Source organism: Nannospalax galili, unplaced genomic scaffold, assembly GCF_000622305.1.
Source record: "Nannospalax galili isolate Female #2095 unplaced genomic scaffold, S.galili_v1.0 scaffold664, whole genome shotgun sequence".
NCBI classification, from domain to species: Eukaryota; Metazoa; Chordata; class Mammalia; order Rodentia; family Spalacidae; genus Nannospalax; species Nannospalax galili.
Window position 1 is genome coordinate 1,524,490 of NW_008354274.1, and position 17,447 is coordinate 1,541,936.

Sequence of the window (17,447 nt, forward strand, 5' to 3'; positions counted from 1 at the left end):
GTCCAAAAAAAAAAAAAAAAAAAAAAAAAAAAAAAATAGATAGATAAAGCCTTTCCAGCATGACTCAACAATGAGAAGCATGCAAGGAAAGACTCCAAAGTCTTGGATCCTACTAGAAATTGGACCAAACTTTAGAAGTTGATTCTAAACTTCATGCTACCTATGTATTTCTGATGAGGGTGAAATAGGCAGACCTGCAGAGGACACGCCCTGCAGTGCCTGGGAAGGGTAAACGCATGTCACTGCTTAATCCCATGACCTCAGACCTGGCATCTGATCTGAAGATACAGCAGCAAAAATACAAAATGAGTGCACATGAGGGTAAAAGCATCCTCCATGTAGAATGATGCTCCTCCCCAAGAAGGCCCCCTCTGCTTCCTGAAACATGCAAGTAAGACACTCACATGACAGGGGAGACCGGCTAGACAGTTGGGAAGAAGGTGGAAAACATTAGAGTAGGGAGATTATAGGTGGTCCAGAGTCATCACAGGGTACTTAACAGTGGGAGCGGTTGGGAGAGGCTGCTGAAGGCAGCCAGTTGAAGCTCAAGGACAACTCAGTCAGATGTGGCGGGCTCTGAAGACGGGCCAGGGACTTGGAGACACAGTCCATGGTGGCCTTTAGCAGCTGGAATGGCCCGGCTGACAGGCAGTTTACACACTGAACCTCGGGCTCACAAGGAATTGATTTCTACAAACATCTGAAACTTGAAATTTTGTTCCCTTTCAGAGCCTCCTGAGGGGACAGTGCTCTGTGGAACCATAACTTTAAACATAAAACCTACGCTAGACTTGTGACCCACAGAGCTCTAAGATCCCATGTTTGTGCTGTGGAAAGCACTGAGTTTGATAATTTGTCGATGGGAGTGGTAGAAACGCATGTACATCATGAAGGACTGGCTATATGAACAACTCGCAGCAGGTGCAGGCTGGGGAGACCTTCACCTGCAGGAAGAATGGAGAGAGACACTGGAAGGAGAGGGACGGATACACAGTGAGCCTCAGGGTGCTTTATCATGTTGGGGAGAGAGTGCAAGAGGTCACAGCCCATGTAAGGAAGGGTATTCAAATTTGAGGATTGCTTCTGTTGTCAAAAAAGAGGAAGAGGAGGAGGAGGAGGAGGAAAAGGGGGAGGAGGACAGTGATGGCAGAGGGCTAGAATGACAACTTAGTCTGTAAAGCATCAGACCCAAGTTCAGTCCTGGAACCTATGCTAAAAACATGGGAATGGTGTGTGGTATGTGCTGGTGAAATCCCAGTGCTTGGGAGGTAGAGACAAGAGAATCCTTGGAACTTGTTAACTTGCCATCCTAGCGTACTTGGCAAGACCCAGGACAGAGGAGGCCCTGTCTCCGAAAAACAGATGGACAGCCACCTGAGCAACAATAACTAAGGCTGTCCTCTGGCCTCTGCATGCATGTGCACACATGTGCACAGACATATGCTCACTTGCACCTATGTGAATACATATATACACATACACAAAGGATAGACCAAAACTCAAGTATGCATGGTTTTCCACAGAGCTGGAGTTGGGAGATGGGGAAAAGGTAGACCTAGACTTAGCTTTGGCTCTGTAGAATAATAATGTAAGTGCTTACATATGTAAAAATAAACTTAAAATCTTCTAACAATGTCTTTCTGGTGAAATAATTTTCAGAGAAAGTAACTGGTGTAAGTGAAGCAAAGGAAAAAACAGACATCTGAAGTGCATGTATTTAGTTCTGTACAAAGTAGTGTTGAAGGCACAGAAGGAAAGAAGGATGTGTGATTTTTTAATTTATTATTTTTATTTTATGTGTGTGCGTTTATTGCCTGTATGTAAGTAAGTGCACTCATGTTGTACAATGCCCGCGGAGGACGGAAGAGGCTGTTGGATCCCCTGGGACTGGAGTTACGAACAGTTGTCAGCTGCCATGTGGGTGCTAGGATTGGAACCTGGGTCTTCTGCAAGAACAACCAGTGTTCTTAACCACGACTGTCGGATCCCCTGGAACTAGAGTTCCATACAGTTAGCTTCCATGTGGGTGCTGGGATTCAAACCTGGGTCTTCTGTAAGAACAGACAGTGTTCTTAACCGCTGAGCCATCGCTCCATCCCCCAAAGAAGATGTGTCATTTTTAAAACTCAGCATTTTGGCTGTATGTGCACAAGAGAATTAACTCCAAAGTCAAACAAAGTAGATTCAGAAGTCCTGGTGCTGATTACACTATTGGAATTACAGTTTTGAAACTCAATATGTTAGGTAAAAAGGCAATTATATTAATTCTGAAAAGTGCATTTTTTCATATAAAGCAGAATATTTAAGATATAATTTCTTTTCATTTTATGTGTATTAATATTTTGTCTGCGTGTATGTAAGTGCACTCTGTCATGCAATGCCTGCAGAAGCCAGAAGAGGGCGTCAGGTCCCCTGGAACTGAAGTTACAGATAATTAGCTAGCTGCTATATGGTGCTGGAAACTGAACCTAGGTCCTCTGTAAGAGCAGCCAGTGTTCTTAACCCCTGAGCCATTTCTCCAACCCCTTAAGATATAATTTTAAAGGCAATAATATTCAATTTGAATTGAAAGTATCAGTGTGGACTCACAATGTTAAAAAATATGTACTTCCTCTCTCTGTCTACCAGAAAGTTCTAGAAGCAATGAGTAGACAGCAATAACGAGTGCTCACCACCCTGAGTGTTCAGGTTGCGGATTTTAATGTTACTTGATACAACATGACACCCAGGCCCACAGAAAACAACTTCAAGGCCACCATGACATATCAGAAAGTCAAACATACTCATGTCAAGAAATCCATAACACAAAGGGCTGCCCAGGCTAAAGATGGATGAATTCAGGATTGAAAAAGAACAATGTGGGCCGGGGAGATCACTTGGTGGTTCAAGCATTTGCTGTGAAAGTATGAGGACCAGAATTCAGTTTCTTAGATTCCACATAAAAGCAGGCACAGTAGTATGTATCTGTAACCCCTGTGTACCTACAGTGAGATGGGAGGTGGAGGCAGGAGAATTCCCAGAAGCCCACAGGGCAGCTAACCTGGCAAGAGACCCTGTCTCAAACAACGTGAAGTGAAGCTGTCCTTTGGATTCCACACATGTACCATGGCATGTGTGTGTGCCCACATTCACACACGAACACACACATACATACACAGAGAGAGAGAGAGAGAGACAGAGAGAGACAGAGACAGAGAGAGACAGAGACAGAGAGAGACAGAGAAATTAAAAAGAGCAATGCTTGCCTGCTACACAATGAATCGATAAAAAATATATTTTTTCATAATTTTCATAATGATCAGAAAAGATCAGGACAAAAGGAAAGAAGACTCTGTTTAACACTGGAAGAGACAGGGGACAAGCTTCTTACTTTGATAATTTATAGATAAAGGAAAAGAACTAAGTATTTAGTCTACCTAAATAATCTGAGGGATGAGGGCATATGCTTCCTGAGTTCCAGGTGTAGAATGAGAAAGGATGGAGATAGGAAAGTCATCATTCTGAATGTCCAAAGAAAATAATTCAGGTGAAAGATTATTCATGGATGAATTATTCAGATAAATTGCCGACAGAGGAACTGACAGTAGGGACCAGGGATCAGGCAGTTTGTGCCTACTTGCTGCTCTATTTACCATGCCTAAGAGTGGGACAAGGAAGTCTTATAAGCCCTTGGCCGACTTCAGCATGCTCAGTGCACTGAGGGTATGCTGAGGAGGCAGGAAGGAGGGAAGAAAGGAAGAAAGGAAGGCAGGGGGGAGAGAGGGAGGGAAGGAAGGAAGAAGGAAAGGAAGGAAGTAGAAAGAAGGAAAGAATAGGGACTACATGAGAGTGGAAGCAAATCTCACCAAGCCTTTGCAACGAACTTCCAGTTCAAAGGACATAGGGGCAGAAGAAAAATGTGTTAAGTGGTACCATCAGGAGGAATCCCTCAGAGACCTCTTTAAGTGCCTGGGTGTTGTCAACAGGCCGTGGCACTAGGAAAAAGGGTGGGGAACTCCTCTGAACTAAAAGAGATGTAATCTATGGTTATACGGAGAAGACAAGTGGCTGCCAGTGGATGAGGAAGGCTGGGTTGGAGGAAAACAAGGAGGCTTAAGGATGCTTGTAGGACCAACAAGCATGCTTGGTACCTTGGCTATGGTCCATCTAGAACCAATTTGAGATACTAAGACACCATGATTTTTTTCTTCTAAGAGTTTCAAAGTTTGCTTCTATCATTTTTGTTTCATTCCCTGAGAGTGTATTTTCTTGATTGGATATAAAGTACAGATACCCTGTTACGTTTCTTAAGTAAACAATTGTCCCAGCCCCACTGATGGATCAGTCTCATATAGATGTTTAAAACTATAAGGATCCTATGTAGATTTCCAAAAATATCTGCTTGATGAAGCTTTTGAATGTGTATGTAGGATTTATTTCTGAATTTGTGGTCAATTTCCAGAAGAGACTTCGCCCACAATCCATCGCAAGTACAGCAACGAGTCACTAGGATCTGAGTCACTAGGATCTCATTACACTCAAGAATTACTTCGAAACTTTATTACTGCTCGTAATTTGGCTCTTTATCTTTTTCTCTGCTTTTATTGGAACACAGAACTAGCGGAAAGTGTAGTGCCTATCCACGCATAGTCCTCCAAGATGCCCAGACCCTCCCTGCTTGCATAGTCCTTGGGAGTAGGCAGAGTCTTCTCTACCGCCCAGCTGGGACTCTGTGACAGACTCGCTGCACTCACTTCCTAAGGCTCTATCCTACCTGCTGGCCACTCTGTGCTGTGTCCAGATACAACCAGCAGCAGGAGGCCCTTCCACCCAAGATAAGGTTCCCTTCTCCAGCACAAACTTTGTCAGGCTTGGTTTACCTCCATACCCAGGATAGCACCTGGGGCCAGAACCTGCTCTAGAATCATAGCTGGATGAATGATGTTTTATAACAGACAAACTGCACCACTTAATCCCATTGACATATTTGTAATACAGAATAAAGAGGTTAATTGACTGTGTTGTCTAATGTGGTGTAACATGTTGGACCACCTCTTCAGTTCTCACTGGTTTGGTCATCCAATGAGACCCTGGCCCGGCACCTTGTTTTTATCTTTGCCCACCTTGTTCCCAGTATCTGAGTTCACTCCCGTCTCTACTTTCTCCCCCTTCAAACACAACTCTTCCAGCTACCTCTGAGGTCCCCCATTCCCCAATGAATCACTCTGCAATGAACATCAACAATCCCTCAGGGACAGATTACTGTCGTCTTTCTGCTACGAACTTCCAGCTTTGAGGGTGTGATGGCTAATCTTTTTATTTATTTCTGAGAATTTTTCATCCATGAGTATTGTCTTTGCACCATTTCTGTTTCTCCCAGTCCCCCACCAACTCCTCTCATGTCTCCCAACTCCCTCTCAATTTCTTATCCTCTTCTTTGATTATTATTGTTACATTATGTATACACATTTATAAATATACATACACACATATAATGCACTGAGTCCATTTAGCAGTGCTCATGGGTACTTGTGTGTAGGGATGTCCACTCAACTGTTGAATGGATAATGAATACTGGTACATTCACATACTGGAGTTTGATTAAGCAGCAAAGAAAAATGAAATAATGAAATTTTCAGACAAATGGATGGAACCAGAAACCTTTATGCTAAGTGAAGTAACCCAGACTGAGAAAAACAAGTGGCACATGTTCTCTCTCATTTGTGGATCCTAGCTCTAAATCGCAAGTGATAGTTAATTTTGATGATCACTTAGCATCTAGAATGACCTAGGAGACAGACCTATGGCCATGTCTGTGAGGGAGTTTTCAGAGAGGATTAACTGAGGTGGGAAGACCCACCCTGAACGTGGGAAGCACAGTCCCATGGGCGGGGGTCCTGGACTGAATAAAAAGGAGAAAGTGAGCTGAGCAGCAGCATCCATCTCTCTGCTTCCTGACTGCGGATGCCATGTGCGCAGCTGCCTCATGCTCCTGCCGCCATGCCTTCCCACCACGATGGACTGTAGTTCTGTGAGCCACATAAACCTTGCTTCCTTAAGTTGCTTTTGTCAGGTGTTTTGCCACAGGAATGAGGAAAGTAATGAATACACAGGTCCATGAGACACATACCTGCCCCTCCACAATCCACCTGCAGATGGCTGTCTTTCCATCGTAGCCGGGTCGGAACTGAAGAGTGGCTGAGCGAGGGCTGATGTTGGAAATGACCAGGTTGGATGGAGCACCAGGAAGGTCTAGAGGAGGAAGAGAGCGGAAGGATGAATTAAATTCTATCATAGCTTACAGAGGATGCCAGGCTTGTCAGGGAGGACAGAGTCAAAATGACTCCACTGCAAAGGGACTTGTTTACAAAGCAGTGAAAGGAGGAGCAGCTCAGTTTCCCCCAGCACTGCAGGCTGAGGTCCTTCCTCTGCCAGGGTCTCCTGCTGGTCTCCAGGCCCTCTGAAGGGATGCTAGAGGACTCCTGTCTTGCTTATCTCTGTATAGAGCAGATAATTAATAGGTGCTTGTGGCACTAAGGAAGGATGAGGGATTACGTCCTCCAGGTTCCTGACCCAGCATCAGGAACTGAGTGAAGTCAGGGGAGGGGAGGGGAAGGAAATGTGCAAACCCATAGATTGCTTCTAGGCCTTGTGATCTGCAGATGTTCAGGTCTCACGTGGAGACAGGGCAGAAGTCTTCCCACTCTCCCTGTAGTCAGTTACTGGAACAACAATGTAAAGCGAAAGGTAGGTCTCATCATCTCAGGCTTCCTATGCTTAGGTACATTCATACACAGAGATGCTTGGTGGACTGCTCTCCAGAGGGTCTAGCTTACTTCTAAGTCCAACACAGTGTTCAAAATGAGACTCTTGATGTCCAAGAGAGAGACAATAGATGAAAAAGAAAGGAAAAATGCATCCAGATACGAACTAGTCTAAAGAAACAAGACAAGGGCCTGGTGCTGGGGCCTCAGTTGGCAGGGTGCTTGCCTAGCATGCATGAAGCCCTAGGTTCTATCTACAGCACTGCCAAGCATGATGGTACATGCCTGTGATCCCAGCACTCAGGAGATAGAGGCAGGAGGATCAGAAATTCAAGGTTATCCTCAGCTACATAGGAAGTTTGAGATTAGCCTAGGATATGTGAGACCCTGCTCCCCCAAATTTAAAATAAATAAATAAAACCCAGACAAATGAAAATAAGGCTGGAATGCAGCTCAGTGGTAGAGCATTTGCCTAGCATGCACAAGGTCTAGAGTTCCATGTCCAAAACAGAGATAGGGAAGGAAGGAAAGAAGGAGGGAGGGAGGAAAGAAGGAGAAGAGAGAAGGAAGAGAAGGAGGGAGGGGAGAAGAGGGAGGGAGGGAGGGAGGAAGGAAGGAAGAAGAAAGGAGGAGGAGGAGGGAAGGAAGGAAGGAGGAGGAAAGAGGAAGGGAGGGAGGGAGGGAGGAAGGAAGGAAGGAAGGAAAGAAAGAAAGAGGGAAGGAAGGAAGGAGGAGGAAAGAGGAAGGGAGGGAGGGAGGGAGGAAGGAAGGAAGGAGAGATGGCTCAGTGGTTAAGAGCACTGGCTGCTTTTGCATAAGACCCAAGTTTGGCCTGGTGTGGTGGTGTATGCCTTTAATCCCAGTACTCGGGAGAGAAAGGCAGAAGGATCTCTGTGAGTTCTAGGCCAGCCTGGTCTATAGAGAGAGTTCCAGGCCAGCTTGGGCTACAGGGAAACCCTGTCTCAAAAAAGACCAGAAAAAAGAAAGAAAGAAAAAAAGACCAGAAAAGAAAGGAAAGAAAGAAAGAAAGAAAGAAAGAAAGAAAGAAAGAAAGAAAGAAAGAAAGAAAGAAAGAAAGAAGAAAGAAGGAAAGAGAAAGAAAAGAAAGAAGAAAGAAAGAAAGAAAGAAAGAAAGAAAGGAAAAAAAGAAAGAAAGAAAGAAAGAAGGAAAGAAAGAAAGAAAGAAAGAAAGAAAGAAAGAAAGAAAGAAAGAAAGAAGGGAGGGAGGGAGGGAAGGTAGGAGGGAGGAAAGGAAAGAGAGGGACAGAGGGAGGGACTAAGGGAAGAGATGCTGTTGACACCGCTCTGCCCCCGCAGGTTCCTGAGGGGCAACTTCCCAGCTAGCACTGTTGTGGTACTTAACACAGGTCTTGCCCAGGGACAATAAAGCCCCTTGGTGACAGCTCAGTATTGTCACAGGGAGGGAGGGAGGGAAGGTAGGAGGGAGGAAAGGAAAGAGAGGGACAGAGGGAGGGACTAAGGGAAGAGATGCTGTTGACACCGCTCTGCCCCCGCAGGTTCCTGAGGGGCAACTTCCCAGCTAGCACTGTTGTGGTACTTAACACAGGTCTTGCCCAGGGACAATAAAGCCCCTTGGTGACAGCTCAGTATTGTCACAAGCAGAGTCTTTAGGATCTCAAGGGTCCTTCGGCATCTGGCTTAATGAATTTGAAGCAGAAAAACATGTTGAAACCAAAGGACAAGTGACTCTCCCTTCTATTTCTTGGCTCTTTGGATTCTTAAGATAAATCTTCAACATCTAAGGGAGTGAAACTCAAGCTCAGATGACAGAAGCCAGCTCCTCGGAAGGGCTCGTCACCGTGGGAGGCTGTTTCTCACAGTCCTCGCAGCCCTGGAGCCATAGGTGAGCTTGAAAGCTGAACAGTAACAGCAGCTCAGCAGTCTCCCTTCACTGTGGCATCACAGGCTTGTTCAAAGCAGCTGGAGCCGCCATGCTCACTCCCCACAATGCTGTTCCAGGTGTAACTTGGTGACAGGAATACTGGAGAGAGAACTCCCTCAGGTCAGTGAACTCATTTCCCCGCCAGGGATGGACAATGTCCAAGCAAGGAAAACCTTGTAGCTCACAGCAGATGTGCTTTCTCCACGCCCCTCTGTGGCACAGGTGCCATTTTTAACACAGTGTGCCCTCATCATGGTCGCTGTTGTAAATGTACTAATGATATTTGGAGAATGTACTTTAGGAGTTGGCTTTAAATACATGAAGCACGTATTATGGGAACTGGATATCTGGGTAAAATTGATGAATACGACAGGAATCTTTAGGGCTCAGATGATAAAATGCTTGCTCTACAAACATGAAGAACTGAGTTCGGATCCCTGGCACTCAGGTATATAGCTGGGCGCAGCAGTGGACACCTGGAATCCTAGTTCCAGGAAGGCAGAGACAGGAGGATCCCTGCGGCTCACTGGTCAGCTACTCTAAATTTCAGTCTCTCTTCTCCTCACAGAAGCATCTGCCTTCCATGTGGCTGTGGGCCCTGGAGGGTGGAAACCTTGGGCTTCAGAGACTGTGCTTTGGCTTCTTGGAGCCCATTGCGCTCCTTCCTGTTTAACCTCACTTTCCCTTGTCCCCACACTCTAGGAGACAGGGAAGGTGACCACATCAAATACAGTGGAAGGTTATAGGCTGAGCAGGCATCACATGTCCCAGCAGGAGCTGACCCCTGCCCTTAGCTCTCAAGGCACTCCAGGGATTCACATGGAAATGCCACCAAACCCTATTGTCAGAGATCTCCCAGGGAAAGGAAGGAGCAGCTGAGTACATCCACTGACCTGGGGGCACTCCCGAAGAGATGGTGGATGATGTGGCCAGGCCCACGCCCGCGGCTGTCACAGCAGCCACATCGATGGTGTAGGTGGTGAGGGACGACAACCCTTGGATCTTGTACTCATGGGTGGTGCTGTTGAGGGTATGTGTGAGCCGAGAGTCGTTCGTCCCATACACCTCCCAGGAAATCTGATAGCCTGGAAAGACAGACAATGGTGAGATGAGGCAAGGCCTCCACCAGACACCAGTCTGAGAGGGGATGTCACATCTTGCCTAGGCAGGTTAGGGACAGCAGGAGAACGTTCATCCAGATCTGTCACAACAGAAACCTTTCTTCTGGTGACTCCACCAAGAGGTTTTTCCTCGGTACTCCAACAGAACCATAAGTGGGGTCCCCCTTGTACCACACAGCATGACCTCAGGAGCTGGTGCACAGACTTTTGAGTGACAGATGTTGCCACCAGCCTGCCCCCGTTCATCCTTCCCTTGTCGCACTGACCACATCCCAGCTATTCCCACTTTCATACACTGTTGTTTGCAGTTCCCAGTCCCTGCAATCAGTGTCTCGCTCCGCTCCGGGGTCACAGTTGTTTGTGGAAACACTTCTAATTGTTTTCTTTTCCTTTATACAGAGATTGACAGGCCACTCTCCCAGTGTGCAAAATGACAAGCTTTACCTTTTACCTGCCTGGCTGAGTTTGGCATTGGAGCTCTGCCTCGCCTGTGTTTTTGAAGATGCTATTTTCTAGCAAAATTTAATTTCCCTCCCAATTCTCTTCTCTGTCCGGTGGGGCCTTGTGATCACAATTTATTCAACTTCAGATTCTGCCGTGATTTGGGGCTTAGAGAAAAAAGATCTAACTAAATGCCTGAACCAACCCCTTCGGAGGGGGCTGATGGGATTAGAGAGAGCTTAAAGTGTCTCCTAAAGAGGGCGATGGTGATGGAAAGAGCTCCGGGGTCCACGGACGAAGGAAAACTGCTGAGAATGCCTGCTCTTCCTCTTCTTCAGTCAATAAGCTTGGGGATATGGAGGCACTAAGATGCATCTTAGCATCCTCAGTCAGATGAAAGTCATAAATAAAGTCAGAAAGCTGCACTGGCGGCCAAACAGAAATTTAGAGGACAGCGCCTTGGGACTTTGATATTCTGAAAAAAAATTACCATCAGAACTCATTCCCTGTTCACTGTCCCCACAGCCATCACATAGCCTGGTAACTAACAAGCATTACCAAGTAGACTCATGCTGGGGAGGCGAAGCTGGAACAGCAAAGCCAGAGAGGCCATTCACTGGAGGGCTGCCTGGCCAGGGGGATCTTGGGGGTCACCTGAGCACCTAGATTCCACTGGCAGGGCCTAGTGGTTCTTTGCTTTGGTTACTTGGAGTACCAAGCCTCCCCATGCTGTTTAGCTGCCCAGGGTCTCAGTCTGGGCTCCTTTCTACCCACAGTGCTAGTGCAGGCTGCCCCTGTCCTGCCCCTCACTGCCACTTCTTCCCCACTCCTGCCCACTATCAGGTGTCTCCCTCTTCATCCACTGCCCACCCTGATCAGCCTCAATGGACTGATACTAAGATCTGAGCTATCCTGCTTAGCTGGTGCTAGGATCTGAGCACTCCTGCTTACCTTCTCTGTCTATATCTGAACAGACTCGAACACCACCCCTGGTGGACTTTGCCTGATTAATCTCAAAATGTTGCTAATCTCTAATTTCTGGCATTCCAGGTCACTCTGAAGGAGGGGAGGCTTTGTTGAACACTGTTGCCCTGTCTGCCAGAAAATTTTATTTGTTTAAAAGCTGTTCTTCATCAAAATTTACAAAAACACAGGATTTTGTCATGTCAACCTGGAGCCAAAGCACAGCAATTTTGATGTCTTCAGTAAGTGCTGCACTGTTGGGAGCTATTAGACTTCAGATTGATAATACTGTTTGCTCAAATTGTTACAGATCCAAATGAAAACCAAACAGAAAACTAAAGAGTCTGCTTTGGGCTGGGGAGGCTGCTCTGTCCGTAAAGTGCTTTCTGTGCAAGCAAGCACCAAGAACTGAGTTTGATCCCGAGAACCCACAGAGGCAGGTAAAAGCCAGGGGGGAGGGGCTGAAGAGATGGACTCAGCAGTCAAGAGCAGGGATTGCTCTTGCAGAGGACTTGACTTCAGTCCCCAGCACCAGGGTCAGGCAGCTCTCAACTACCAGTGACTCCAGCGTCAGGGGATGGGACAACCTCTTCTGAACTCCAAAGATACCTGTACTCAAATACACATACCCTCTGCGCAGACATATACATATATACATAATTACAAAATAAAAAATAATTTTTTTTTTACGAAGGCAGGCATGGGAATGCATTCTTGTAATCCCAGTGCTGGGGAGGAGGAGACAGGCAGATTCCTGGGGCTCATTGGTCAGCTGGCCTAGCCTAATTTTGAGTGCTAGGTCAAGCGAGAGACCCTGTCTCAAAAAATCAAGGTGGATGGCTCCTAAGTACAACACCTGAGGTTGATCTCTGACTTCTACATGCATGCACATCCACAACTGTACACAAATGTACACACACACATACACACACACACACACACACACACACATACACACACACACACGGCTTGCTATGGAGAATGCAAGAGAGACACCAGCAGAGAGAGAACACTATGGTTGGAAATTTCTGATGAAGGGTGTGTAGTTGGATTTCTGTCAGCAAGCGAATGGGCAGAGTGGCAGGCATGTGGTATGTAAGGATGTCTTCCACTCACGCACAGTTTGGGGAACATGTGTGGTGGACACGTGGTGGATGCTGGCAGCTCTGGCCTGCAAGTACTTTGTCTAACTCCAGCTTATAGCAGGAAAGAGTGAGGTGCCTGGAGCCAGCATCCCGGATGCATTTAGCTGGGTGTCCTACCTGCTGGGAACAGCCACGTAACTGAGACTAACGACCCCAGGAGCTTCAGAAATAATTTTCTGTTGATGTGGAGTAAATTCTCTACAAGAGAGCAGCACATCCAATCACACACTGTCTATCTGTATCCTGGCTCTCATAAATCAGAGTTTAACACAGGAAGAGTGGGACATACTGAAATTTACAAGAGTACAATGGGCAATTTACTTGGGCAGGTGCACGGCCGCCCTTGTTCAGAGCTTCCTTCTCATCCTGGCCCCAAACTAAAACACTGCAGGGAAAGGGGATGGTCACCGAGGGCCACGCTGACAGAACACCACTTCTGACAGCCCCCTGCCTACCATAAAGCACATAGTGCTCAGCCAAACCTTCAGCTATGTGTGTATCTGTCTTCAGTGGCACCTGCATGTCCACTGGGTGTCTTGAAAGGAGTGCCCACTAACATTCCCGGGCACGGGCTCTGGAGGCCAGGCATGTATGCAAGCAGTTTTTCTTTCCTTTAGGGTTTTGTGTGTGTGTGTGTGTGTGTGTGTATGTGTGTGTGTACAAGTGAGTGTGTACAAGTGTGGTGTCTTCTTCAATCACTTTGTGTGTGTGTAGACATCAGGTTCAATCACTCTGTGTGTGTGTGTGTGTGTGTGTGTGTACAAGTGTGTGTGTGGACAACAGGTGTTTTCTTCAATGACTGTGTGTGTGCATGTGTGTGTGTGTACAAGTGTGTGTGGACAGCAGGTGTCATCTTCAATAACTGTGTGTGCATGTGCAGGTGCATGTGTGTACAAGTGTGTGTGTGTGTAGACATCAGGTATCTTCTCCAATCACTCGGTGCATGCATGTGTACAAGTGTGTGTGCAAACATCAGGTGTCTTCTTCAATCACTCTGTGTGTGTGTGTATACAAGTGTGTGTGTAGATATCAAGTGTCTTCTCCAATCACTCTGTGTGTGTGTGTGTGTAGACATCAGGGTCAATCACTCTGTGCATGTGTGTGTACAAGTGTGTGTGTGGACAACAGGTGTCTTCTTCAATGACTGTGTGTGTGCATGTGTGTGTGTAGAAGTGTGTGTGCAGGCATCAGGGATCTTCAATAATTCTGTGTGTGCATGTGCATGTGTGTACAAGTGTGTGTGTGGACATCAGGTATCTTCTTCACTCTGTGTGTGCACACATACAAGTGTGTGTGTAGATATCAGGTGTCCTTCAATCACTCTGTGTGTGTGTGTGTGTGTGTGTGTGTGTAGATATCAGGTGTCTTCTTCAATCATTCTGTGTGTACAAGTGTGTGTGTGTTCAAGTGTGTGTGTAGACATCAATGTCTTCTTCAATCATTCTGTGTGTGCATGCATGCGTGTATACAAGTGTGTGTAGACACCAGGTGTCTCCTTCAATCACTCTGTGTGTATGTGTGTGTGTGTGTACAAGCCTATGTGTAGACACCAGGTGTCTCCTTTAATCACTCTCCACCTTATGTTTTGAGACAGTGTTTCTCTCTCACTGAATCTGGAACTCCTAACTCTGCTACACTGGCTGGCCATTGAGCCTCAGGGATCTGCCTGCTTCCATTTCCTCTGCACTGGGATTGCAAGTGTGTTTCATCTCACCTGACTGTTTCACCTGCTCTGGGGGATGGAGCTTGAATCTACATGCATGTGATTCACCAAGTGAACCATCTCCCTCAGCACAGTGTTGACTCTTTAAGGGCAGTGGTATATTCCAGGGAGATCCATGTCTACAGGGCATTGAATTTGGGGGTAGCAGCACTGAGGGCAGTTGTCACATGGGGATGGGGACTAGACAGCAACTAGTTAGGGACACCATCATACTATCTCATTCTGTAAGAGTGTTCCCCTCTGTAGAGTTTCATAAAGCATCCACACAGCTTTGAGGGACACAGTGTGGGCCGAGGTGGAAAGACGCCCAGGCCAGACAGTGAGATGGGAATGATGTTGTTTCAGAATTGAACGACAGTGTCTGCTGGAAGCTCTGACTGGCAGTGGCAGCCTCTTCCTCTGCCTAGGCCACAGGGAGGCAGAATCCAACTTGGAAAAGTCTGAGCTCAGAAGGTCAAGTTCTATCATAAACAAGAGCCAGCCACTTGAGTCCAGGTATTTGTTTAAATAAAGTATGAAAATGAGTTCATTAGGCCCCATTAGCTGGCAAGAACAGATGATCATAAATTGGAAGAACTGGCAACAAGTTCTTGGCTTGGAATGTTGGCTTAACTCAACTGATTTCTCTTCAAGCTATAAAATAAGAATGGAGAGTGTGGGCAATTCAGGAGTGTGGGGAGTTCAGGAGGGGGTGGGTGTGTGGGTCTGGGGCCGGGGAAGGCCTTCTGGATTGAGATGTCTACAACAGAGCCTCGGGGTTTCCAGAACACATTACATGACTTGAGAGGTCAACTGGGCAGGCAGAAACCACCTCACTCTCACTTTGCAACTCTAATTCCATAATCCGTGATGAGCTTGGCTTTGATTCAGTCCCCAGATTGGTCCCTGGGGGTCTGAGCTACAAAGACTTCCTTTCTGGGGCTGGGGAGGTGGCGAGGTGAGTAAAGTGCTTGCTGTGCAAGCATGAAGATCTGAGTTTAATCCTCAGAACCCACATAAAAATCCAGGCACCGTGGCATATGCTTGTAGTCTTAGTGCTGGAGGAGGTGGAGACAGGTGGATCCCCGGGGCTCCCTGGCCAGCCAGCCTAGCCTGCTTGGTGAGTTCCAGGCCAGCAAGAGACCCTGTCTCAAAAAACAAGGTGGACAATCCCTGGGGAAAGACAGCTGAGGATGTCTTCTGGCCTCTTCTCACACACACATGGCACATGCACATGTACACACAGAATGAACTCTCTCTCTCTCTTTCTCTCTCTCTTCTTTTCCGCTGAACTCCTGCTACACAGACACAACACTATAGCTTCTCCTGTGTGTTTCTGCCTCTGTGATAAACGCTATGCTAACCTAAGTTACGTCCCTGTCTGTTTCCTCCTGGGTTTGAGTCCTTCCCCTCCAAGTTCAAGAAAGTTCTCTTATTTATATGTTGGGTGTCTGCAGTCATGTACTGGGAAGTGCTGCCTCAACAGACCTGGGCTTTGATGTCTTGAAGTCGTGGCCATTCCCAATCCTGGAGGGAGGACAGTGTTCAGTACATGAATTTCTGGAAGGCAGAGTCAGGTGAACAGGAGTATGTACTTTACTTGAAATCTGAGATTTGATATGGGGTCAGCTCCAAGCCTCTGTGTGTGTGTGTGTGTGTGTGTGTGTGTGTGTGTGATATCTCTGAGCCCCGCATGAGGCAGTCTGGGGGACACAGCTCATCACAGGACTTCTGTCATGAGGAGTAGCTGGGTTGGCTGCCAATGATGGTACTATGAACTCCCAGTGGTGGCTGGTGATGCTGTTGCAACATCTGAAGATGCTCCTCTCCCCTCCCTGCCATGTAAGCAAGCTTGAGAGAGTTCAGTTTCAAGGCAAAAGCAAGCTGTTGCCACAAGGCAAGCCATGCCCGTGGATACACCTCATCTCTGCACAACAGAGACAGGTGATATGGCCATGCTTCTATGGGGAGGAAGTGAAGTGACCATATCCAGTGGCGGGGGCATAGTGCAGGGCAAATGTGTCATTCTTTAGTTTGGTGTGTATGTGTGCATATTCAGGTGTATACATGTATGTGCAGTGTGTGTGTGAGAGAGCGACGTCAGGTGTTGTTCCTCAGGAAGATTGCTTTATTTTGAGAAAAGGTCTCTCACTGGACTGGAGTTGACCAAATAAGCTATCCAGGGGGCCCCAGGGGTCAGCAGGTCTCTGCCTCCCCAGCACTGGGATTACAAGTACACATCACCATGACTAGCTTTTTATTATTTATCATTTTATGTGTATGAGTGTTATGCCTGCATGTAGGTAAGTGCACCTGTATCATGCAGTGCTAGTGGAGGACAGAAGAGGTCATCAGATTCCCTGAAACTGGAGTTATGGACAGTTGTTAGCTGCCATGTGGGTGCTGGGGTTTGAACCCGGGTCTTCTGCAAGAACAGACAGTATTCTTAACCTCTGAATCATCTCTCCAGCCCCCGTGCCTAGCTTTTTAAAGTAGGTTCTGGGGATCAAACCCAGGTCCTCATGCTTGCAAGGCAAGCACCTTACTGACTGAACCATCTCCCTATCACTCTAAATGTGCTAGTTTCATGTTATTAAGCACACATACTGAAGTCATTTGGACTTAATATATAGTATCTTACCTATTTCTTTGGCTTGGAGTGCTGGGAAACTCACTGAGTGCTATGGACGGGAAGGATGGGGAACCTTCCAGTAGGGTAGGAATGTGGCTCACGCCCAATTCGCAGCATACAGAGAAGGGAACACGGATACCTTGTCCCAGGGCTGGTGGGGCCACTCTGAATTGTGTGATCACAGGGGTTACCACCCTCAGCCTCAAGATCCTCACTGCCCAGTTAGAGTAAGGGGCCTGTGCGGTCATAGAGTACCAGTGTGCTGCAGTGCTGAGGAGCCCAGCACAGGAGAGCCCAGGGCAGCCATTCCTATAATTCAGGGCCCTCCCAGAAGGAGCAACCTGTGGCACAGTCCAACAGCAGCGATCTCTCACTGATCTTGTCTCAGCTGGGCAAACTTTCTGCATAGATTCTCATAACCGGAGAGCGTGAATTTGCCCTGGCAAGTTTCAGAAACTTAAGGAATTACTTACAGGCCCTGCAAATCAGAGGACAGGGCCATCACAGTGTCACCAGGCAGTTCCAGCTAGACCGAATGCATGCCTCGCTCAGAAGCTGAGACTTTCCTAATCCCCAGCACCTGGCAGTGAAACGCCTATAAACACACCTGCCATCAGGATAGTCCCAGGTAGGCACTGACATCTGGGCCCAAGCCTTATCTACACAGCACATGGTAATTAAAAGTACCAGAGTGGTGGAACTAACCTTATTGGATGTTTAACAGCCATACTTTGAGGCCTATACTAATGTGGTCAGAGGGACTTAAAGGACAGTTTTTGCCCCTTGCCCTCCAAGGT

General features: G+C 47.0%; 1 protein-coding gene across 3 annotated transcripts in view; it reads right to left on the reverse strand.

Moving 5' to 3' along the window:
• Positions 1–17,447, reverse strand: part of Sdk1 (sidekick cell adhesion molecule 1) — a 1,173,668-nt gene that overhangs the window by 207,177 nt on the left and 949,044 nt on the right. For all 3 annotated transcript variants that reach the window (XM_029555167.1, XM_029555165.1, XM_029555166.1), the window contains 2 exons: positions 9,540–9,731; positions 6,110–6,231 (listed from right to left, as the gene is read on the reverse strand). In XM_029555167.1, the coding sequence (XP_029411027.1) occupies positions 6,110–6,231; positions 9,540–9,731 (314 nt within the window). The remainder of the gene's footprint in view (positions 1–6,109; positions 6,232–9,539; positions 9,732–17,447) is intronic.